The sequence below is a fragment of the Odontomachus brunneus genome, unplaced genomic scaffold, assembly GCF_010583005.1.
Source record: "Odontomachus brunneus isolate Ranch 3 - 2012 unplaced genomic scaffold, Obru_v1 Obru_scaffold_030, whole genome shotgun sequence".
NCBI lineage: Eukaryota > Metazoa > Arthropoda > Insecta > Hymenoptera > Formicidae > Odontomachus > Odontomachus brunneus.
Window position 1 is genome coordinate 443,475 of NW_022639480.1, and position 25,227 is coordinate 468,701.

At 44.3% G+C, this 25,227-nt stretch overlaps 1 protein-coding gene and 1 long non-coding RNA gene across 8 annotated transcripts; one reads left to right on the forward strand and one right to left on the reverse strand.

Moving 5' to 3' along the window:
• Positions 1 to 61: 61 nt before the first annotated feature.
• LOC116843202 (synaptic vesicle glycoprotein 2B-like) lies at positions 62 to 15,724 on the forward strand. 6 transcript variants are annotated; one of them, XM_032813420.1, is made up of 13 exons: positions 62 to 1,361; positions 5,906 to 5,961; positions 6,105 to 6,393; positions 7,589 to 7,736; positions 7,802 to 7,982; positions 8,428 to 8,749; positions 8,837 to 8,995; positions 9,069 to 9,157; positions 9,238 to 9,402; positions 9,501 to 9,620; positions 9,693 to 9,913; positions 9,999 to 10,161; positions 10,281 to 15,724. In XM_032813420.1, the coding sequence occupies exons 3-13, from the start codon at positions 6,121 to 6,123 to the stop codon at positions 10,459 to 10,461; spliced, it is 2,022 nt and encodes a 673-aa protein (XP_032669311.1). In that variant the 5' UTR covers positions 62 to 1,361; positions 5,906 to 5,961; positions 6,105 to 6,120; the 3' UTR covers positions 10,462 to 15,724. The 6 variants fall into 6 exon arrangements, 5 of the variants coding, with proteins under 5 accessions (XP_032669311.1, XP_032669309.1, XP_032669310.1 ...); XR_004377852.1 differs by lacking the exon at positions 62 to 1,361 and having other exon boundaries at positions 5,820 to 5,961; positions 10,281 to 12,321; positions 12,583 to 15,724; XM_032813418.1 differs by lacking the exon at positions 5,906 to 5,961.
• LOC116843223 lies at positions 2,126 to 7,132 on the reverse strand. Of its 2 annotated transcripts, none has more exons than XR_004377855.1 (3): positions 6,728 to 7,132; positions 4,109 to 6,647; positions 2,126 to 3,345 (listed from the first exon to the last, which is right to left on the reverse strand). It is a non-coding gene; the product is annotated as an uncharacterized LOC116843223 (long non-coding RNA). The 2 variants fall into 2 exon arrangements; XR_004377856.1 differs by having other exon boundaries at positions 4,109 to 6,667.
• Positions 15,725 to 25,227: the final 9,503 nt, after the last annotated feature.

The following is a 25,227-nucleotide window of genomic DNA, read 5'->3' on the forward strand; positions in this document are numbered from 1 at the left end:
GTACACACGCATATGTGCGCGCGCGCGCGTACGGAGAAGCCCGCGCGCGTCGATCGGAGCAAACGTGCCACCTCGTAGCGGTCATCGGGCGTCGCGACGCGAATCGATACGCGCGCAGGCGGCGTCGGTGCGTGGCGGCACAACCGTGTTGTTTCTCCTCGTATGCGGTACGCGTCGTGAAAAATGTCACCGAGGCGATCGCTTCTCACAGGCTACCGCTGCCGCTGTTGCTGCCGGCGAACGTGCACGGTGTCCTCGCGGTGTCCGTGGCGGCGAGTGATCGCAATATAGGGTCGTCGCGAGATTAAAAAACATTACGGCGCGACGTCTCGTCGAAAAGCCTCTCGTCTCGCATTCGGTGGAGCGCGTCGCGACCGGTCACCGCGTTCTCCACGGTTCCACCGCCACCGCATCGATCCCCGACGACCCGGAAGTACACGGCGCGTGAACGAGACGCGACGCGGCACAGTCTTTTGGTCCGGGTCGCGTGAACAACGCGGATAAATCGCGGGGATAAATGCGAGCCCGCAGTGCGTGGTGTGTGTATGTGTGTACGTAGGTGCGTATGTGTGGATGACACGGTGATTCGCATCGCGCAGGATTTAACTCAAGATTACGCGAACGACCGGTGACGGCCGCGCTGGTTGTCGTAGGTCTCGACTGTTGTGGCACCGCCGAAAGCGAGTTTATCAAGATACATCAAGATATAATTCCGTCAAAGAGACGACGAAATAATCTCTCTCTTTCTCTTTGTCTCTCCGAAGAATCGCTCGAGGTATTCGTCGATGCGCGTCCTCTCTCTATGTTATGTAAATATCAAGAGGGATCAAGTGCCGACTGCGCGGAGACTGTGCCGATACGCGAAGTCGCGTCAGTACGAAGTTCGCCACTCGACGTGGCGGAAATCTCTCTTGAGTCGCGCGTTGCAAAATTATTCCGCGTAATCACTATGCAAAATTATGCGTAGTTCGCGTGTTCGATTGGCCGTGCTTGTCCTATCGGCGGCGTGCGAGGAGGCCGCGACGAGCGAATTTGACGAGCTATCGACATCGGCTGTCAACGAGGAGACGCGCTGCGTCGCGGCTGGTGCTGAATAAAACAGTGGACTTGGCTCGTCATTTCGGAACACTCTGGAAGTTATTGTCGATCATCTCCTCACGTTTTACGTCGACAGTGATGTTCTCGATCGATAGTCCGGCCGTGATCCATGAGCCTCGCTGACGACAATAATCACGAGCGGAGTCAATCGTCAAAGGCCGATGGCCGTAATTTTTCTCCGACGTTGAACAACTTGCGGAACAAAGACAGAGCCATTATCATCGGGCAGGTGCAGTATTTCACGGCGACATCCTATCAACCAGGTATGTGATTTACGCGTGACGCGATAAGGACGCCGATAAGCGGCTCTAATGACCTTAATTTACGCGCGAGCGCGTCGAAGAACGGCCCGTTGCTTATTTGTTCCCGTCAGCCGCGCCTCTTCTTTAGTATGCCACCCGATGTACCGCGATCTAGTCTAATTTCAAGCGCGAAAAATGCACGAGGCGCATCGCAGCCACCTACGGGGCGAAACGGACGACTCTCTCTTTCGTCCCAATTTTCGTTTCTGCACGCACGCCGATAATCGCGATCGGCCGTTATTGTTAATTTTACACGAGCGCGTACACGACGGCGTATTTTCGGCGTGATTCCTGCGTGCACGGTGATCGCCGTGGAATTCTCGCACCGGTGCACCCAAGAATAAGCTTCTTTATAAATTGCACGTCGCGATTTTCCTTCTGTTACGCGCGGCGTTTGGCTCATGTTCGTCAGCCGCATACTTGTCTACGAATGTCGCGTCAGCCCCACGTGTGACACGCACGTACATACATATGTTTGTATATACGTGTCTGTCGACGGTATAATCCCCGAATATGAAAAAAACAAAACAGGTGAAAAACGTGCGATTGCGTTGGTCCGTTAAAATGTAGACTCAGCTAGCTATTATTACATCTGAACACGTCAGACATCATACACAGAAAAGTACATAGTACTTAAGTGAATATTACTTGTTTTAAATGTCTGAGTAAGTATTCTGCAGAGAATATCAATTCTTCTTTTGAATATATAATCAAATAAGCCTCTCTAAAAGTTGTGACCAATATATTTTCAGACTATTATCAGGAAATTATTCTATGTTGAAGATAATCGTTACTTAAGAAAAGGAAACTGAGTAATCGCTTTTCTTAACAGTAGAATATTTTTCTATGTGCACGTATATAACTTGATCTTAGAACGGATGGCTTTTACACTCATAAGTGGGAATTATCTCGCCTATTGATTATCCCTATAGCAATCCAAAAAATCTAATGAGGTCACGCAGACAACTGCGACATGTTTCAGTGATGCATCATGAGAATATCAAAGCTACTGATGAAACATAGTCTGATAAGATAAGTGAGAAATTTTAACTTTTCTCGAGCTACGTGCAATCTCAGCATTAGTAGAATATAAAATGTTACTTCTAGCGCATTTTTTTTTTTTTGGAAGATACATTTTCAACCAAGAAACACTCAATCTCCTCAAAAACAGCAAAAAAACTTTAATTTGCCATTTAAAAAAAAAAACTTAAAATCAAGCAAAATCACCTAAATTTTACAAAAGAACTCAAATTTTCAAAATTTCTTAAAATTTCTAGCGCACTTAAAGTGAGGCAAAGATTTTCACTCTAAAATCTCTAAAAATCACATACATCTCAAAATAAGCAAAATATATATTTTTGACGTCAAAATTTAATCAAAATACTTCAGAATGGGAAGAAACAATTTTTTCAAAAAAATGGCAAATTAAGAGATTTAAAATTGTAAATTTTTTTGCTGTTTTTTAGGAAATTGGGTGTGAGTTTGCGTATTTTTTTGCTTGAAAATACATCACCACAAAAAGTACGCTAGAAGTAACATTTTATACTCTACTAATATCTATATTCCAGAATGAAAATTATCCTTAGGATTACTTATGCAACTTTCAACCTTACATGCAATGTGTAAAATTGAAAATTGCAGAAGATTTTGGCAAAGCAACCGAGACACATCTTCATATGTCCTGGTAAGCGACTCGATTTGCGCGACGCATATCCGTCTCCCGCCGAAATTGATATCGCCGGTTCCTCTCCGCTCACTAATGCGAATCACGCTCAAGTATTATAATTGTACGGAGGGTCCGGTGGACAAGTCCCCGCGTCGATTTCTCCTCAGCGAAAATGCCACAGGATTTCATCCATCATTCGTCGCTCGATTTGCAACGTTCAGTCTCTTGGCGAATTAAAGCACACTTTGGACGAGATTGCCTCCGCGCGCGCGCGAATATCTGAAATAAAACAGATACAAAGTACTCTTTCCATCTCGAAGCCATCTTCAAACTTGGCTGAAAACGTTTCCGACAGAAGCGTAAACACTTTCAATTGAATTAAAATCTCGCGAGGGAACAAAATCCAAAGCATCTTGGAGTTTTGCCATCTCGCGACTAAGCCCGCGTGCACATTTCGTGCGCATTTGTCCTACATAATCCTCGTGTAAGGGCAAGTACGAGACGCTAATTCGCCCGCCGTCGCCGCCGCTGTCGACAGTCGCTACGGTATCGTGTTGCAAAAATAACTAACAACGTGGAAAATAGAAGACTGCGAGAACGCAAGTCGCGGCCGTGACTCTCGGCGGCGACATTGGCGCGAGGCTAACACGTGTACGTGTATGCACGCGGCACACTCACACCTGGCGAGAGCGCGCGCGCGACTCTCTTTCTTTCTCTCCCTCTGTGTGTGTGTGTGTGTGTGTGTGTGTGTGTGTGTGTGTGTACACGTTGCGCTCGGAAAATACGGAAATACATACAGCGGTAGTCGTGTAATCGCTTTCGGATCGATGAGTTGTTCGTGTGTTCGCGGTCGTGACCGTTTCGCGAAAGCGCCGACACGTTTCGAGAGTATAATTGAGAAAATCGCGAACACGCGTCATTCAAATGTCCGCGCACGGCATCGCAATGTGTGACATGTGCGCGCACGTGTGTATGCTTGTATATGTATGTGTGTGTGTGCGTGCGTGCTCTCGCAAGCGCAAACTACAGAAAGCTGTGTTACCGTGCAGCTGTGTGCAATCCGAGCGCAGATCGATGAATTAGCATGTATCTGCGTATGTACGAGCTCAGGAAAGAGCTTGTAATACGCGTGCTGCGGCAGGTCGCATTAATTCCGGGAATTAATCAGCCTTGGCGGAACGCGACCTCCGCGTGTTTCAACGCGCGGCTCATAAACGCTGCATTACTGTCCGCGAAATGCAAGTGCACGCGAAAGCCGCGCTACCCGGCTTTGGCCCCGCTAAGGTCAACGATAGGCAAGGCTGTATATCCGCATGCAGGATGTATGAGTCAAAGGACTGCGACGTAGATACGGCAACGCGATGACGTCTATGTGCATGTCGTGCGAATCACCTGCGGAAGGGAAAAGTATATCGTTACTGTCAGATCGTTAAAATCAAGAATTCTCCTGCTCGGAAAATCCTCGAGGAAACGACACGATAACTTCATTCATCGATGAAGCACAACGCTGTTGTATCAGTAAAATCAACAGCGCCGTAATTAGAGTAAATATTCTTGATTTAACAACAATATTATCGAAACCAATGTATACATAATGCATTGTTTCGTTAACTCGGTTCTTAGTTTTAATAATATCGCTGTGGAAGCGAAAAAGTTTGCTCCAATTATGGCGTCGTCGACCGATTCTCTTGATAAACACACTCTCTAGATTTCTTGGAGTGAAATCTCACGTGAGAAGTGACCGCCGAGTGATTTTTCAGTTATACAAAAAATGCATTTTCCGTTCTGAATCGTCGAGTGAATATTTTTATTTAATATTTGACCTCGCGAACGTACTCCACTGTCACGGAAACACACTTCCTCTAGTCGATCGAAACATTCATTCATACAGAGTCAAAGTCCACTCTAAACTTCAGTTCACTCTTGCGATGTCGAGAGACGAAATTTCCACTATCGCTTCGAGTGACTTTTCACTCGTTTTGAGTAAGATTCCGCTCCAAGAAATTTAGAAAGCAACAGCTCATATTTTATTTCGCGCACGCGATATATAACTTGACCCAAAATATTGGCACGATTCATGAGATTCGCGAGAAGCAAAGAGAGAGAGTGCAGTGCAGTGCAAATAGCCGTTTATTGTTGACGCTTGATAACGGCTGAGGCGTTCATGATAAGCTCGCGAATGTCGAATATCTCACTTGTCACCGTGAATATCGTGCACAGTGGTCAGTGAACCGCGCGCACGGCCGTGCGTTTATATGAGCAGAAACATGACGCACGCCTTTTCACGCACGTGCATCACGCGATAAGCTCCTCCGAGCTCCGCGAAGCCACGAGCGAGCGTGTCTCGCTTGACATACACGTTCACCTCCGCTCCGCGCGCGCTGTGTATCCGCTTCCTCGCGCTTCATCGCTTCGACGGGAACCGTTGCTTTAACATTATATCGATAGCGTCGGTCAAACGAAGCGTCGTGAAAGCAAATAAAAAGCGCGGAACAGTTCGTGTGCGCGATGACGCGCGTCGTGTACGGAGAGCGGAGAGGCGCTGTGGACCTCCCGCGAGAGAGTAATCTCTCCTGTCTGCAGGAGCCGCCACCGTGATTCTCTTAGTATTTGTTCTAACGTTTGTCCGACTTCCGGCTCTTATATACCTTCGAAGAACCTCAATATTGATTCGATCCGCGTCTTTATCTTGACTCGAATGTGCACCTTATCTTATCTGCGTTAGTAAAGTGCAGCCTATCGCGCGGGTCTCCGTCACTGTATGGATTTCAAGTTCAATTCGTCGGATAGGTAGCCAGGTGGGTCTGGTGTATTAATTACGCGCAATTATTTTACGCAGGGTCTACGAAGAGATTGCCGAATATAATTATCGCGCAACATGTGAAGGACGTATTAGTGAGTAGTATTAGCGTGAGAAGTCCTCGCCCGTACAACACAAGAGTCCAAAATACATTCCAGAGACGATGTGACGTCTCTGGGATATATCTCGGACTTTTGGGCACATTAATTGCTCATTATTGCTATTATCTTGTTTTCAGATGGTTTCTGGCAGTAATGCCCTCATCGGAGGAGGAAAGCCAGTGGCTTGTTGGCAGTGGTGGCGGCGGCCTCGCACCCTCCGGCGGCAACACGACGAAAACAGGCGGCGGAGAACGCATCTTGAACACTAGGACCGGTCTCTACACCGAGGAGATGACGACGCAACCGGCGAGCGTCACCACGGCCGGCGTGAACTCGGCGTCGGCCGACTCCGCGGAGCACGATCTCATCGATTCTACCGCGGACGCTACTCTCCTGGCGCAATTCCACGAGGATGCCATTAAGCAGGTGATACCACGATTAAACGGCGCGAACAGGACCCTCCCGTCTTTTGTGTTTAGGTCAGTGCTGCGAGTTCAGGTAACTTTTGGGGCGTTCGCTTTGGGCGTTTACGCGCTTAAGCGTCATTCTATCTTTATCGCTCATTATCTGCGGGAAAAAGATAGAATGACGCTTACGGCGCAAAGCGCCCAAAGAGAACGCACCAAAAGTTACCCGAATTCGCAGCACTAGGTTAGGTCCAGCTCGAAGTTCGCGCTAACCTAAAAACCAAAATCGCGAGCTTTTTATTTCATTACCATTAACTGCCCCTTACTGGCTAACTTAAAGTCAATCTCCTTACATGATCCTCACTTTGCTCGCCCCTTTTTACACGACATAGTACCGTGTGTAGAGATTCTTAATCCTTGACGAGGTACGCTTAAAAAATCGTCAAACAGCCGTTATCCTGAATCAGTTAACCGATCGAGAAAACGCAACTTTAGAATGTATTTCATACCTCCTACAAGATATTGAAAGTGGAATTCTATTAATTTTTCTTTTACCTCCCTTAATTGCAAAAATAAACGTTGAAAAAGCTACCTTATTGTCCCTTATCTTGTACAACAGCAGCCATGAATATTTTCGAATATCAACGATTATCGATATGAAAGCGGTATCGATTTGTGTGTCAGAGAGTTATCGATACATGTATTGAAAGGTAGCGATTCAGCAATCGATTATAGAGATCGTACCAATGATAGAGCTTTAAATTCGAAAGACGCAACTTTATTGGCCGTCGGGGATAGTTAGCCAGAGCGTCAAGTGCAGAATGTGAAGTGCAGAATGCAGGAGATATAATAAAAACATAACCTAGGTGAAATGGCGTCGTTTTTTGCCAAACCATTTACTCACGGTGAATGACTATTCTCTTCCTCGCGAGTCTAAGTCCCTTTTATCCCAGCAAGATGGACGATGTTCTGGACGAGTCGATTGTCAAACCAAAATACGTACCACGCGAGGTACCGGGCTATTTAAAGGATTTCCCAGTAAATATTCCTTGCCTGACACTTCGGTGGTGATGGTGTTAGTGCTGGTGGTGACAGCAGTGATGATTACATTCGTTTGTCTCACTGCTGACGCTCCAAGTTTTCATTTAAACAAACAGAAAAAGATAACATTGGACAGTGTTGAGTGACATAACGATGGCCTTGCAATGTTACAGGCTGGTGTCGGTTACTTCCAGATATTCGCTGCTTTCTGCACAGGCTTGAGTCTTGCTGCAGATACCGTTGAGTTTTTCGTTGTTCCTTACATATTGCCAAGTGCAGAGGTCGAGTTGTGCATCGAAGACAGTGAGAAAGGATGGCTTGGTTAGTTATCGTTGTGATTCTATTGTGTAAACTTTTATATTGCTAACATCAACATCATGTTTCAGGCAATATTACTCTTGTTGGTCTTGCATTGGGTGGACTATTCTGGGGTGGTCTTGGAGATAGACTAGGGAGACGCAGATCTCTCTTATCGGCTATGTCTGTGCATGCTCTATTCAGTGGTGTCGCTACATTTATGCCTACTTATGGCACTTTTATGACAGCTAGATTTTGCTCAGCTATTGGGTAAGCACCTTTTAAAAAATTAAAAAAGAAACTCTTTAGAAAGAGAGAAATAAAAATCAGAAATTAAATTAAAACAATATAAGAATTCTAACACAGATGATTCAGTGCAATAAAAAACTAATAAAAATTAGTGACTGTTCTCCATGCTATGTGGGAGAAATTTTATTTATTCATTACAGCATGATTAAATCAGCATAAAAAATGGCGACATTTAATCATGCTATAATGAATAAATAAAATTTCTCCCATATTGCATGGAGAACGATCACTAATATTTTTATTAGTTTTCTATCGCACTGAATCATTTATGTGTTAGAACTCTTACATTGCCCTAATTTAATTTCTAAGCACCTTATCTTCATCTTATACACAGTTTGGTATCATACAATCGATTTGATATTGTTTATATTGATTAATGTATTTTTTTTAATTTGTCTCGTTGCAGAGTTGGAGGAAGTGTACCGTTGGCATTTGCCTATCTCGCAGAGTGCTGTCCACGGTTAAGCAGAGGCCGTTGGACAGGAATACTCGTGACAGCTGGAGCCCTTGGAGGTGTCTATGCTGCTCTCTTGGCATGGGCAGTTGTACCTACCACAGGAGAAATGGTTGTCCTTGAAAATAAGGAACACTTCAGCGCCTGGCACCGTTTCCTGTTACTGTGTAGTCTGCCGGCGTTGTGTTCCACAATCGGTCTCATCTTCCTGCCGGAAAGTCCAAGGTATCTCGTAGAGGCCGGTAGAGACGTGGAAGCGATGATGGTTTATCAGGTATGCTTAACATAGTCAGGGACAATTGATTCTTCTGATTTGTAAGGTGCACATCTCTGTATCTTTTATGATAATTTAATGTCTCAGAGGATATATAAGAAAAATAACGCACGGAAAGGTGCAACAGGTGCTCAATATCAGCTCTCTGAACTGGAACTACCGACTAAAAGACCTCGTGGCTTAGCGCCACCTTCCCCGAGCAATCATACCAGTGTTCTGGCCGATATAATATATTCGATCGAAATGGTAAGCACCGTCGAATGTGCGTCTCTGACGTGATTACGTGAATTAATATTCTAACAATAATATTCACACTTAGTTCTGGAATTCTTTTCTGGAGTTGTTTGCGACGCCTCACTTGCGCGTGACTCTAATCCTGTTGACTATTTGGTCGGCCGCTTCGTTTAGGTAGGTTTGTCGATGTTTGAATATTTACTATTACTGTAGTTAGATTTCACGAAAATTCACCCCGTTTATGCTACGCTCAGCCTTTACGGTCTGATGATATGGTGCCCTGAATATCTGAAGCTCTTGCGAGCGATTGAATACGAAGCACACACGCAACATATTCACAGAATGGATTTTAATGGCACGACATTCAGTGGCTCTTGGGAAAATCGCCAGTACAAAGACTCGACATTTTTTAACTGCAAGTACGAACGTTGTTCCAATAAAATAAATTGTAACATAGATATTTTACAATTGAAAATACTACAACTGATCATACTTCGTAATTTCTAAATATTTTCAGGTTCACTAAAATGGTATTCAGCCATGTAGACTTTGATAATTGTACTTTCCAGTCAGTAGAATTCAGTAACATTAAATCTAGCAAAACTCATTTTAGAGACAGTGTTATTGTATATTCCAAGTAAGTGTATATTATATATATAGTCATATGTTACATATATGAGACACTGAGCTAAAATATATCTTGTTGCAGGTTTGTTGACACGGATTTATCTGCGCAAGTTTTCACCAGGTGTAAATTGGAGAACAACACGGAACTGAGTTTAAGCGGGTCATGTCCGACTCTCGATCTGGACTACAACATTTATATCGAAGAAGCGTTGCATGCTCACCTCGTTGCTCAACTGGCTTTCGTGCCTGCCGCCGCACTGGCGGGCCTGGCACTTACGATTCTTCAGCGGCCAAAATTGATCGGTCAGTAGACCTTGGACGAAGGTAACGAGTACAATTTTCTGATACGACTCGCTCACTTGATAAGCATTCGTTCTTTGCGTTTCAGGTTTCTCGCTGTTTTTCTCTTCTGTTGTTGCACTGTGTCTGATATTAATACGCAAAAATAGTTCAGCGGTTCTTGGCTTCGAGGGTGGCTTCATAGCAGTTTTCGCGGTTGGTTGGACATCGTTAACTTTGGCGACAGTCGAGAGCTTCCCCACGCACTTGAGGTAATGGAATGAGAAACTTCTCGTTAAAGAATGAAAAAGAAATTAATTCTTTTCAAGGGAAAGATGTTCGTTGTGAGCTTTAAAAATGGCACTCACGTGATGTCATCACGTTTTTACAGGTGTACCGGTTTTGGACTTATAGCAGCAGCAATAAGAATATCAGGACTGATAGGAACTACGATATATCAGGCATTCGTGACTGCACCGTTAATCGCGCCTGCACTGTTAACCGCGCTGACATTATTGATCGCCAGTGTTGCGACTCTTAAATTGCCTCATACTCATACTGTCTTCTTATAAGCTTTTCGTTGGCCGAGAAGAACAGCAGCGACGTTTATCTGAATTCAACATGTTGTTGCGTATGAGGCAACGAACGAGAGAATTCGTTCTGTGAATTTGAAAGTCGGATTTTCAAAAGAAAGTCCCGAGTGCGTCAGAGAGACGGAGCAGAGGAAGGAGGAAGCTAGTTTCCTATATTCTTAGGATTTACTTGGGGAATAATGTTCAAGAGACGCATGTCAATAATTTATCGATCAAAAAAGGAAAAGAATTTTTTAGAAAACGAGACTTTGTACAAAGTGACATATCCTAAGTAATATCGAAGATAAGGCACTGTTGTCTCTGAAGACACTTGCATACTTGAAGCGCACAGAACGTTTCTAGTAACTTTAACTTGTTGATACAACAAAGTTCCCGAAGTTGGATTAAAGTGCTCTCATATTCTATCGCTTACGTGAGTTCACTAACAAACGCGAACGAACGAAAAAAAGAAAGAAATAAAGTAAGAGATTCCAAGATCGGACGATAAAGTGGTCGAAGTGATTTCTATACGCAAGATATTCTCTGAAATTATATGATTACTCCGCTGTTTTATCTTTGATGATATAAAGCGTTACACAAGTATCAAGCAAAGGATATGCAAGATATATACACACACCACATACACATATACACATGCAACTATTTTAATAAGGCGTATGCCGCAAAACGTGTCAATTTTAATGGATAGAGAATGCGCAGTCATCCGTAATGATACGTCGTATATAATAAGAGATGTAAATTAGAGAATTTTCTGGTATATTATCGGCAGTGCAATTTGATATCTCAATTATTCGAGAGATACACGAAGATCATAGAAGCTCATACATAGCTGTTCTTACTTTCAATCGATAGGCTAACCGTGCATGATGTGAAACTTCGACATCACTCCGTCATAGCTGACGGATGGATACACTTATTCGCTCGGACGCAACCACATAAAGCGCTACACAAAGATCCACAACGTATCGGACATGCGGGGTGTATGTGCGATCGTTTTGTATGTTCTCGCGAGGAACATCTACTGGAAGAGAAACGAAGATGCGAGATTCGCTTCACGCGCGGAGAACATTCCTATGAACGGGGAGTGATCAAGCAATTGTATATTCAGTACTTCCGCTTTTTACCAATTTATTAGCATGCATTAGATCCATTAATTAGACGCTAGATTTCCGCTGATTCAATGACTGAGAGAAAGAGAGAGAGAGAGAAAGAAAGGCATTATTCACACAATATAAACGCTGCCGTATGAAACCTCAATTCATATAGATGAAGACTTTCGGACGGGAAAGAGATAAATGATGCAGCTTTATAGCGTAAATCCAAGAGATTATCGCCTCTAGTCAACGTTAATCGTCTCTAAGCTTACGGTACGTTCAATTGTGAACATGTATCTGACTCTCCAGTGACACGTATATAAGCGAATAACGTAGAACGTTATTTTCTACAAGACACAAAACCAGAATTATACAGGTCTTCACGTATTTACACACACACACACACACACACACACAATACAGACACGATATAATATCTCTATAGTCCACTTTTGGGGAAACTTTGCTAAAGTTTTACTGTCGCTGACACAATAAGCAACGGATGAGTGGCGAAGTAATGTGAACATAAGGAGTTCCTTGAGAAGGAGAGAGAGAGAGAGAGAGAGAGGAGAAAGGAGGCAACCTATTTTCTAGGCAATAAGGACGTAAATAAGAAGTTAGCGGCGTTGTTCTGTATACAGGAACTCGAGGATACGCTTCGCCGAGTCTTCGCGAAGAATTTATCAGACAGGGAGGAGCTGCTGTCGGCAGACTTAAATAGTATAAATGTTTACGTCCCATCACGGTTAGTGAGTTTTTTCATATCAGATTGTTGGCGATCGATCTATATCTATACGGGAGAAAGAGAGATTATAATATTCGGGCTGAGGTTTACGGACGTCGTCGTTTGAGAGAGAAGTAGAAACGATGGAAGATCGTTCAATTGGCCGATCAACGCGAACGCCATTATTACATTCCAGCGATTATCCTGGGGATGATTTCATATTGTTTTCCCGTGAGTAAAAATTTCAAAAAGAAAGTATAAACGATTCGTTTCTGCTTTTAGGAAAAGAAGGTCGCACACTCGTCGTAAACCATATTTGGTCGTGTCGGTGCCGCTGTTGCGATTCACCATTGCTTTATCGAGACACACATTGATGTCAATTGGGACTTGATGATAAAAAGTGAGCATGTACGTGAAAACTCAACGTTGGGGACCATGCGATGCTCTTATCAGTTCTGCTTCTTTTTCATACATTGGAAGTCGGTAGATGAAAAGAAAACGTTGCGATTCGCAGTGATCAGACATCGGCGCCGACACATATCACGTATATACACACACACACACAACATATGCGAACACATGCGCGCGCGCAGCCTCACGTATAATTAATTCTACTCTACAACATTCAGATTTATCATCACCTCCGTAGATATATTACATTTTACTCGACATATCATATTTATGAGTCAGCACTCTAGATTCGTAGGCCTTAGTCGGACTATTGACTAGGACACGTAGGGAAATACGATAAAGGCGATCGTGCGGGATGACTCTCTCGAGACTAAAGTAAAGCACTGATCGAGCAGAGTGAGTCTGTCATGTCGCACTATTTCCCGAACTTATGTTTCTTTAGCGAGTTACGTTAGTCGTATAGCGTGTACATTATTGTTTTGCGCACAGCGCGATTATCAACTGATTGACAGCGACGTCGCGATAAAACACCGAGATTGTCAAATTATTATATGCCGTTTCTGCGCCACGGAATGTGTCGCATTACATATCACGTCATATCGTTATCCAGTATGGACGAACGATCAGTTGATAGTCGTCGTGTCACACAGAGAGACTGCTTCTTATTGTTAAAACTGAAAACTGTTTAGTTAGTTAAGTTAAGGTCTCGTTTTTTTCACGTACGTATAATCAACGGTCATCGACACGGGAGATTTTGGGAAGTGTTTCAATTTTCCTCTGTAATTTATATCCGCACAGAAAAAAAATAACTCCGTTAGTATGACTGAGTTTTCTGTTACTTGGGGGCCAGGTGAAAAACTCGGTTGTAGGAACAAGATCTCTGTGGGAGGTTTCTGCTCAGCCAATTATTCTCACCTGACGCAATTACGGTCACCTGAACCAAGACGCAGTAACAGAGATATGATTTCTTCATCCGCGAATTTTTTTACCTGATCCCCATTCAGCTATGCGAACTGAAATCTTCTTTTCCGCGTGCACTCGATATAGTTTTCAATCGTCTTATTAATACACGGGAATCGATTTTCAAGCGTGACTTTTAGTCAAGTCATAACGCAGGAGGAGAAAGAGGAGCGTACGTATATAATGGGACACGCGTGTGATGGTTTTTCTTTTCTAATAGCATTACTACGAAATTCATATCATTATTTTTAGCGAATTGAGATGTAAAATTAATCAGCAGCAATACTATCATACGCCAATGAGGTACTATCAGTCGAATAGAGGCATATCGAAATCGTGCTCGAATCCTAATAAAAATCCTAATAAGAAGAGATATCTTAAATATCAATGTGTTATCGTTACTTCATATCGTTACTGATGCACAACGTGTATCAATATCTGTACCTTGCGTATTATATAGGCAGTAGGAATATGAATTCCGTGCTTTTGCTCTCGAGTTTTCCCGTCTGATCGGTTGTGTAATCACATAACAGTCCATTACGATTGGGTTTCACGAGTACTGCACAAGACGCTGCGTCACAAAGACGGGGACGGATGTCTTATTTAACATGTTCGCCACCACCGTCGCGCATAAGATCTCTCACTTCATGTTCATCTCTGCGAAAAACTAGAGATTCCACTCAACTCGTTATACATGTGTATGATAACGGTATTTTTCTTTCTCCGCACATAAACAAAGTCTGTTTTGTAAAATTACATGGAAACACACAGAAATAATATGGTCTGTGGAAAGAATTATCCAAATCAGCCGTGGAAGCGGACGTGTTAAAATGATCGGCGATATACGTTCGAGAAGGTGTAACATGCGTTTTATTCGCGCAATCAACCGGTACGGTAATAGTGTGACGCCAAGTACATAAATGAGGATTTACTGTTGATTTGCTCGAGTAAAATAGCAGCGCTTCAAGCCGAAATTGTAAAGAATTAAATTAAATGTTAAGAATTCTTGTTTTTCGCAACAAAATCCGTCACGGATTTCACGACGACGGGCAATTTTGTTTCGAAGCATCCGGATAGAGAAGGAGAGAGAAAGAGAGAGAGAGGCTGTCGTTTGTTTAGAATATACTTTCGCGGAAATCTTAAATCGCGCGCTTGCGTGAAAACGCGCGCAGAAATGCAAAAAAAAAACAATTACTATGCGTATTAGAGCGATTAATTTATTTATATCATTGCGACTGGATAAACTCTGTCTTTAGCGCGAGCTGCATGTGTAATCATCGCTCTGTGAACTCGATTATCTTTCGATCGTTCAGTTTGTTGACTCGTTTGTACATAGACCTTAGCGATAGCTGGTGATTTCATTCCGATCGGGATAATTAACGCAGTCACGTGGTGCTGATGATGTGTTGTCACATGTTTTGCTCACATAGCGCATCCCGCTGTATTATAGACGAAAGCAAGCCTACAAACGCTCGCTCCTCGCGATTCTTTCGTCGGCATGGAGGATAATGCATGTCCGATCGATTTTCACGGGATTCCCCCGTCTCGTCTCCCCGAGAATATCCCCACGTGACTGCGTGAACGGGACGTGTAATTTACGAACGGATTGGGACGTGCGCGATCGCACGAACGAATAATACGCAGCGACACGCGATATTTTGTATGCTTGCAACTTGTACTTTCGAGCTGTGTACGTTTTTATGCTCTTAGACCGCGAGTCCGTGAATGTGTCGTAGCAATAATTTGATAAAAAAAAACTGCTCTTTGAAAATTGTTTATTGTATAGAAATACGTGGATCGATGCGTGAAGCATCTCGAAAAATTCGTGGTTTGCCAGAAGAGAGATGCTGTGTAATATCGTATATTTATGAATACTTTCGATTCTCCCGACTGCGAAGAAGCATAGAGGTGGCGAACGGTTTCGGGGCTCCGTTTATATTTTGATCTCGAGATACAATTTTCTTCTCTATAGCGAAAGTTGCGACGTGTGGCGAGATTTAAAAATAATTTGCAAACTGTACGAATGACATAAATGAGAAGTTTATTGAGTCTAGAGGTACGTCTATGCTTTACCCCTCCTGCGTTGCGCATGATGCTTTCGCTGGAAGTTTATAATTTCGCAGTTTTATTTCTTCACATCTCATTAGTGAGAAAAAAAGAATATTATAATATTAGTTAGTTTGTCGAATTTATGAAAGAGCATAAGTACGTTTTTACTCATTGAATTCACTGCAATGAGGGTGTAAAAATATATAAAACTGTATTGTTTAAGAAATGTCATAAAAGTCTGAAACATAATTTACAAATAATTTATTCTGTCGATAAAAAGATGCTCGCGCTAATTGATATACATTTACTGTACACTATTATTACTATTGCGAAATCGATTTTTCTTTAATTGTTCTATAAGAAAAAGAATGGACAATTCGAATTTCCCGCGGATAAAGAAGGGATCTACCCGCGCGACAGTCGCGCCTATCCTGGCGCCATCTGAAGACGTCCAGTGTCATCACCATCAACAGACGATTTTCTAATGACGTCGGTACCCGCGGCGATTGAAGAGTAGTAAAATTTACTTCATTGTATAAACAACGACTGCAACAAGAGAAAATTCAACAATGGCAATTCAGACTTAGCGTTAGGTATACTTTTTACAAATACACATTTATATATTCGTTCGTACTTTCGTGCGTGTAACTACAGATTTCCGGCGATCGCGTTGTAACCTGTACTTTTGCTCGCTTCTCAATTATTGTCATTATCCTCGATCGTATGTGAAGCGCTGACACGATATAACGTTAATTAATTTAACAGCGCGTATTGATATCCCCGGTGTATTCCGACGAACGACGCGCACCACATCCTCGCGATCGTTCTCAGCGATTGTTGACCTTGAGCTTGACCTTGGGCGTGCCCGTCCCTCTTGCATGACCGGCCGCCAAAGGATAATACGTACGAAGATGATCATGCCGAACGAGCCCTGACCTAACCTATTCTAGGCTATGTCTCTGTCCTCCCATACAGACAAAGCCTAGGAGAGGCTAAACCAAGTTACTCGTTTCTCCTCATCGTCCTCATCTGGCCCTGTTCTTCATTTTTTTATCTTTTTCCCGCAGTCTCGTTGCCGAGGTAATCCCTGCTCCCACACCTGAAGACGTCCTCGCTGAAATGATGTGTGAAGCGCTTTAAGAGCGATTAAGAGCTGCAAAAGTTTCGCACAAAAAGCGATGCTGTTTTTGTGGGGTTTCGGAGAGGATGAAAGAGAGATACTTCCTTTTCAAGGTCTGAGGGGTTTATCTATGGATCGGTGATAGCTGATTCGTGCGTGTCATGCCGTCGTTCGAGGTGTCTCAGTCAAAATCGGGTCTTGACAACTTCGTGTCTGCGACAAGCGAAATTAAAATTTAGGTTTCTAAATCCTTACGTTTTATTTACTTTTTTTCTTCTTGATCTGTATGATTATATGGCCACTTAACGTTGCGCAGGTTCTCAAGCGGCCTTTAGTCCAAGTTTTCGAGATCTGAAGATGAAACTCAAAGATCTCGAAAGAGTAGACAAACTGGACAATAAAATTGAACGATATGCCCTGAAAAAGTTCTGTATAATTGGCGGAATCGCATCATCTAATAAATTAGCCACATCCTCAAGTTTTCATCCTGATTCTACCGTGATTAAAAAGGTATATAAAAAGATAATTAGAAAGATATATAAAAAAATAATTAGAAAAATATATCCACAAAGTGACATTTGCAATCGATTAAGCACATCTTATAAAATACTCCCAACACTTTTTTTTTTAATAGTCAACGAATAATCATAAAATTAACGTGACATGTAATTCTCCTTTTCAACCTGACATTTCCTCATTGCTTTGTCACGTCAATTTTACGATTATTTATTGATTGTTGGAGCGAAAGGATAGTGTTTGCTAGTATTTTGGAAATGTATGCTCAATCGAATTTGCAAATGTCATTTATATTGTGAATATATTTCTATATTTCGACGTGCTTTGATAGAGCAATTTTGGGCATGCATTTCCCCGCTTCTGATGTCATAAATCAAAATGGCCGCAGCGAGGTTCCAGGTGCCTTATAAGTAGCACAGTATACAGCGAAAAAGTCGTCAAGAAGCTCTCATGTTGGCCGACAGCGTTATCGCGCCAAGTGTTAAGGAGTACGATAGACACGCGTAAGAAAAGGAGAGATGAAAGAAGCGTCATTTTAACAGTACCGCGCGTGCTTTTTGCGATGAGTTATTTTAGTGACGGTGGTTCGACCGACACAAAGAAAGCGTGTCACGCCTAAAAATACGCGGGGCACGCAGGTAGACATGGAAAGGTCGTAGGGACCCCGGGACGGAATACTGGGAGAAAAAAAGGAGAGACGGGCAAGAGAGGGAATTGCACAAGAGGCGGTGATTTGGTATTCAAATCGCCGGACGCGCGCCCGCCTCTCCTCTCTTTTTATCTCGTGAAGGGTGTCTTTGTCTCTTGATTGTCTCAACCAAAATGCAATTGCAATAAGAAAGTAAGAAATGGTATATAATTTTGTGTAGTAATTGCGAAAACACGAGCACAGGGGAAGAATTTATTTGTATCAATGTGAAGTTTGGTTTTAATCGACGAATTAACAATGCGTTTTGGTTGAAGGACACGGAATTTCTGGTTCTTGTGACCCAAATTTCGTTCCAAGAACCAGAAGCTCCTTCCGCCAAAATGCGTTGGTTCGTTCATTACTACCACGAAATTCATCTTAATACAAAACCTCTCTCCGTAAACAACGCGAAAGTTCAAGAAGTCTTTACTATTCTGATAAAAAAGAATACTTAGAAATCTACTCATGTATTCACTACGATAAATTTCACAAAAACACACTTTATATTCCGCAAATAAATGTTCAAGTATTTCTTCTCAGTGTAAGATATTCGAGGCTTAGACTGAGAAAAAATATTGGAAAATTTATTTGTAGTATATGAAATTTATTTACAAAAGAAACTTTGTATCCAACAAATAAATTTTCAAACATTTTCTCTAAGAGAAGAAAGCGAGCGTTTAATCAAACATCAGAAGCGGCATATATGTTAATTCATGACATTTATATTTTATTACCAAATAGAACCACAGTGTCGAAATGTTCTTCCACGTCCGCTGGTAGACACTGATTGGTTCTATCCTCCGGCTAACTAAATCTACCGCTGTTAGTTAGGCATTTGTAATATATCTTGTTCCGTGGGTATTCTGTTATGCCAGCTACTACTGCAAGACGAAACTTTACATTTCAGCGTGTCACGGCCCTTATCACGTTTGGGTTCTTGGATCCTTCAGATTCCCTCGCACTTTCTAAAGCTGTCGCCGTTATGTAAACGTTCGACGTATCCTCGGTTAAGTGCGTTCAAGGCCTCTTCTCCACGACGGCAGCGGCGGCGGCGGCTTCGCGATTACTGTACCGATACATCGAAACGGAAACAACTGACGTCATTTTCTAAAACTCGACGGCAAACGGGAGAACACATCGCAGGTATGAGAACTTGTGTGTATATATATGTGTAACTGATCTGACTCTCTGTACTCTGTTAAATCGAGTAGACAGCGTTCTGTTGATCTTCGCAGCTGAGAGCGATCTCGATCGAAAGAGATGGAGCACTCGCCAAGAGTAAAATGTAACAACGTCGTGCACGTCGCATGAGGATGACACGAAAAAGATAACGTCCTCAAGAACAGTGCCGCGAACCGCAAGACGCACGTCCCGTGCGTGGCGCCGGTGATTTCACCGTTCTGTCATCATCGAGCCGCGCATTGCGGTTTATGATCGCCGTGCTGCGCTCGCCGAGGCGATGACGAAAGTGCCAGCAACGGTCTCGTACTGCACCTATGTGGAAACCCCGTGTACACACTCTCTCCTCTTCTCTCTCTCTCTCTTACCCTCGAAACATTGGGAAACGCAGCACACGATGTAAGTTTCGAAGGGAAGCGAGAACCGCGCAAAACGAACGCGTTCGGTCCGACTCGGCTGAGAGGGGAGAGCCAGCCGTCGGAGAGATTTCAACGTCCGCACGTGCGATATCTCCCTCGACTCTTCTCTTCTTGTTTTACCAGCGTCTTACTTCATTAATCGCACTAGCGTTTTGTATATTAGCGTTTGTCGGGTTTCCCAATCGCTAGAAAAAGTCTCGTTTTCTTTCACCAGTACTTCTTTCACACGCTATCATGGTTATCCAGCGCGCGAGTGTCTCCTGATCAGAGCGAGATATCGAAAGAGATCTTCAGCACATCGCAGAGCGCTGCCACTGCCATTAGCAGCGGGGCGGTTACGCAAAAACGGAAGTGCTCCGCGTTGTTTTCCTGCGTCTCACTTTCTCCGGCGTGGCGATCACGTCTGACTGTCTGGCCACGTGTGAAAACGGAGAGGATCTCTCGCGAGAAAGACGATGGTTCACTTGAGTTTCGCCACTGCCCCGCGACAACGGCGGCGAGGACGATGACGACGGGCAACAGCGACGTCGCGATTAACGCGCCGATCACTCGCGAGGTCGCGATCGGTCCCCACCGTAACTGCGACGGTCCCGCGCGACGTCCTTGCCGCACGTATCGCCGCGATGATCGTTCCTCGAGGCGAACGGCGCGATTTCGTTGATTTCGATGCCGACGTTCTCCTTGTTTTGCCCTCGCTCTTCCATTCCTCGTCGCGCTGTCGTCTCGCCGTGATCGCTAATTGTTAAAACTAATCGCTCGGCGTTGTCGCTGTACAATTTCACCAATATCGCATTGTCTTCTCTCCATTAATCACTTCGTTACCGTTGCAGCAACTTCCCGATTTGGAAGGAAGCATGGCGTGGCCGCGCGCACTGCGAATTTCGAACGGCCCACAACGCGAGAGGCGTATCACGTGCCCCCCGGGTGTCAGGGCGCGAAAGGCGAAGCGTGAGAACGAGACGCGACGAGCGAAGTTTCGTCCGAACGGGGCGTATTCACGGCGGTGGATCGCCCGCTGTGAAGAACGGAATGCCCCGACGATGACGACGATTATGACGCCGCCGCCGCCGCCGACGACGATGACGACGACGACGACGACGACGACGACGACGACGACGACGACGACGACACGCGCGGTATGCGTATACCACATCGGCAACCCACCGCGCGCACCCACTAACCACTAACCGGCGAACTGCGGGAGGCTAAGGTGCGCGCTCGTTCGCTCGCGCGACGATAATATATGTATCTATGTGCGTTAGCCACGTGAGAGAGCGGACAGCATCTCTTTCTCTTTCTTTCTCTCTCTCTTTTTCTCCCCCTCTCTCTTTTTCTCTTCCTCGACGAGGTTGTCCGTGAAGTAGGAGGATGATGAGAAGGAGGAGGAAGAAGAAGAGGAGGAGGGGGAGGTCGTATACTTCGCCTATAAGAGGCCCGTCTCCTTCTCTTCCTCTCGGCACGGACACTATACACCTTTCACCCCTCGCGTCGGATTCGAGACCCGCGGAGAGATCGGTTCTCTCTGCTGCGGCTTTCGGCTGCTTTTGGCCGACTTCTCTCTCTCTGGCGGGATCAATCGAAAGGCGTACACAGGCGCGCATATGTATGCACGCCGTGTGTACGGCAAGAGCGTGCAAGCGAGCTAACTGTCGTCATTCTGCGAACGAAATAACTTAGCGCCCTGTGTGTGGCTATAATGTTTCTGTACGAATTGCCGGAGCAACTTCTCCAACTGAGGAAAGGCAAGAAGCGAGGGCATAAAACGCGAATGTCACACCGACTTGAACACACTTCAATACATACGTAGGCGACTTTCGACGATTTTGCTTCTAGACTGTCTGTTCTTCTTTTTCTCAGCAGGTCGACCGTCATGGGAAATACCGAGTTTCAACGCCCGCGGAATCCCGACCAAGCTCCATTACGCCACACGCGAATGATTTTTTACCTCGCAAAGTAATTGGCATCGCCGGCGCACGGCACTTTATACGCCACACTTCGTAGACACGGCGTTCGCAACAGCAACCGGCGATCTCTCTCATCGACGAAGAGTTCGATGAAGGTCGCACGAAAACTACGCGGACCTCTACGTCGACACAATGGCTATAGTTAATACACGTGCTTGCGCCATTCAATAGAGCGCGCACGAAGAGTACAGTAAGTTCGTAATTTGTGAGATTCTCCTCTCTTTCTTTCTTTTGAGAAAGAGAAAGACAGACAAAAAGAGGAGGGAGGGAGAGAGACCGTGCACTTAAAGCAGTTCTCGCGAATTACCGGGGACCATAATTTAGAAATATAGCGCGAGCAAAGTGAACCCGTAATTTATAAGGTACACTTTAAGCGCGCGTTTATAGTGTGTCCCGCGAATTACGGAAATCGGAATTTATGAGCTTTGCCTTGCAAGGCATCGCTTTGCGAATATAGAATAATAAACGGCATTAGCCGGCAGCTTTCCCGCCCTAAATTTATAATCTACATCAAATATATAATATTAATATATGATAATTATTCGAGGAATAATCAGTGTCTCTGTCGTTAACGCGCTGAATACAATCAACGTGTAATAATATCCAACACCGGGCCAATATAGGTATCGTAATAAAAAGATCGCCGCCCAGAGGCTGTGCTCCGTTTATGGTTAAGGCAGTCCTCACCGGAGATCCGCGCAAACAAGCGCGACCTTCTCGCAGGAGGAAGTACGCGCAGCCGGCATGCGCTTTTGGCGTCGGCTTGGATTCCGTTTGTCACCTTTTTTGTCGCCGAGCCCGTGTACGCATACACATACTCTCCCGAACTCCTTTAGTCCTTATCTTTATACCGACTGACTAGACTAAAGAGGTATTTCTTATATTTTCTTACATTCTCCTCTATGTGTATACTCATAGTTCTACACTGTAAAAACTGATGTGTTAAATTTAACATTTCATATGTCCTAAATTTAACATTTCATATGTCCTAAATCATCCATGTGTAAATTTAACACAAAACAAATATGGTAAAAAGTAACATGCATAATATGTAAAAAATTGACACAAGAATTTAACACTTGAATACCGTCAGGAATCATAGTTTGTGTTAAATTGACATATGATATTAAATTAACTAAAATAAAACGTCACTTTAATATTTAAGAAAAGTATTAATCTACTGTTTTGATAAAATGAAAATATTAAATTGACATAATCTATGTCTGACGTATTAAATATGTCAATGTATTCAAGTGTTAAATTCTTGTGTCAATTTTTTACATATTATGTGTTACTTTTTACCACATTTGTTTTGTGTTAAATTTACACATAAATGAAAGTGAATGATTTGAGACACATGAAATGTATTAAATTTAACACATCAGTTTTTACAGTGTATAACATTTCAAAATTCTAATGAAAAATTCAATTTAAAATTTATGTGAATTTCAATTTTAAATTTCGACAAATATAATTTTTACAATATCAGCAAAAAACCGACGAAATTTGTCGGTTTTTTGACATGCTATCGAGATGATTCTATTTAATGATTCTGAATTTGTCAGTCAAACTGTCACTTAACGTGTGTTTAATTCGCTTCCTCTGTTTGCAGGGCTCGTCATTCCCGTTCTTGGGCTGTGCTTCTTTTCTCTCAGTTTCTCTCTCTCTCACCTGGACAACCGCCATACATCTGTTCCGTTTATCCGAGATTCTGTTCGCACGAGTGGCCGTTAATCGAAAAGGCACGTTTGTCCGAAACGACCAAGGCCACACGGATCCGCGCGATCGCGAATGTGGGTGGACGATCGTCGTATCTTCCGAGAATCGACGAGCTGATTTTGTGCGCGCCGCCGCCGCCACCGTCGCGAGAACGACGCGGCCGGCCGACTAGACGTGAGAACCGGTGACGTTAATTAACGCTAGCCATAACGCGTGAAGAGATACGCAGGTAGATTTTATCGTCGGTCATTACGGTTAGCATACGACCCGGTCCGCGAACGATACGCGACGATTTCATTAAACAAGGTGCACGGGAGACGACGCGACGTCGTCGCGACTCTCCTCCGTCGAGTCGTTAGAACAATAAGAGGAAAAGAAGAAGAATATCATCAGTCGCGACATACATATGCGCGTTTTCTTGTCGCGTTTCTTGTTTCTTCATACCTTCCGCGTATCGAGTCATGCGGGTTTATTTTGCAATTGCCTACGAAGGCGCGAGCGAGCGCGGGCGCGGTACACGCCAATGAAGATGGCGGACTACGATAATTTATTAACTAGTCCGGCGAGTCGGATCCCCGGGACCCGCTGGAATCCGACCGACTCGTTTCACGCGCTCGCAACAAAATGCAAAAGGTGCTCACGCGTCTTTCGAGCGGAAAACCGCTGCGTTTCTCCACGTTCGCAGGTCCGACATTTCCGCGCGACTGAATTTATCCGATCGCGCGAACGAGCAGAGCGGATAACCGGCATCGTCGTCCGTAATCATTTCACGTCGCGCTGTAATGTTTGCTCCATTCGCGCAGCACAGCGTCGTCCCCGAGGTGTTGGTCGTATCGAGACTCCTCCAGCGGCGTGCACGAACGCATGGTTTCGCGTTGCGAAAGAGGAAACGACAGTAGTAATAAACGCAATAACGTTCCCGCAACGGCGTCCATACGGCAAAGAGCAAAGTTCAGCGTGCCTGGTCGTTGTTATCTGAAGTGCCGCTTCGTTTCTTCGTTCCTCGTGCTTCTCTTCCCGGCGGATGGTCGGGGAAGCGCTGTAAAATACACGCCGCGACTCGTTCGGCTTGTCACGAGAAATTCATGCGCCTTCGTATAGTTATTACTCGCTCTGGTTGCGCGATTTCGTTGCGTGTCGCGGATGAAAAAAAGTATCTTACGGGAGTGGCCGGCTGTATCTGAAGTCGCTTGTCCGCGCGAGGCAATCCAGCAGCGCGCGCGGCGGTATCCATAATACATCAGTTAGCATTTTTTATCATTCGTTGCCGAGGTGTATCTCAAGCGCGTTTTGCATTCGTAACGAATTTAGCCGACTCGTGTGCGTACGTGGCTCTTACGAACCGGTACGACGCTGCACGAGGAAACTGCGAGATACGGCGGAGATGCGACGCGCGCTGCCGGTACCTGGCAACTATGTACGCCGCTGACAAGCGACGCTTCGAGTAATCTCGGCGTAATGGGATGCATAAAATTCATAATTGTATAGTGCGGACGTTTATACGCTATACTTAGGCCTTTATGTAACTACGTGCGCGCCTGCTCGCTCGCGCGATGGACTCGACGTCGTCGATCGGGAGACGCTCGACGTTGCATATAGTGGAACGCGTAAACATCTCGAGGAGACGTCCGGAATATCCGCCTGCGAATTCGATACGACAACTTAAAGGTGTTTTTCACAGCTGCGCTTGAAATCTCTTCAAGAAACATAGCTGAATAGGAGGCGTTCGTTGGGATTTATTTTCCAAGCTGCGATCTCCGATGCCTTGTTGACACTAGAATACTACAATTCTCTTTGGAGATGTGCGAAAGAGTTGCATTTCGATTTCTTACAATTCTAACATCTTAAAATTCTCTCTCTCTCTCTCTCTCTCTCTCTCTCTCTCTCTCTCTCTCTCTCTCT

Coding starts and splice junctions, on each gene's coding strand:
- LOC116843202 (XM_032813420.1), top strand. CDS start 6,121: ATGCCCTCATCGGAGGAGGAAAGCCAGTGGCTTGTTGGCAGTGGTGGC. Junction 9,403..9,500: donor TCGACATTTTTTAACTGCAA/GTACGAACGTTG, acceptor AAATATTTTCAG/GTTCACTAAAATGGTATTCA. Junction 9,621..9,692: donor AGTGTTATTGTATATTCCAA/GTAAGTGTATAT, acceptor ATCTTGTTGCAG/GTTTGTTGACACGGATTTAT.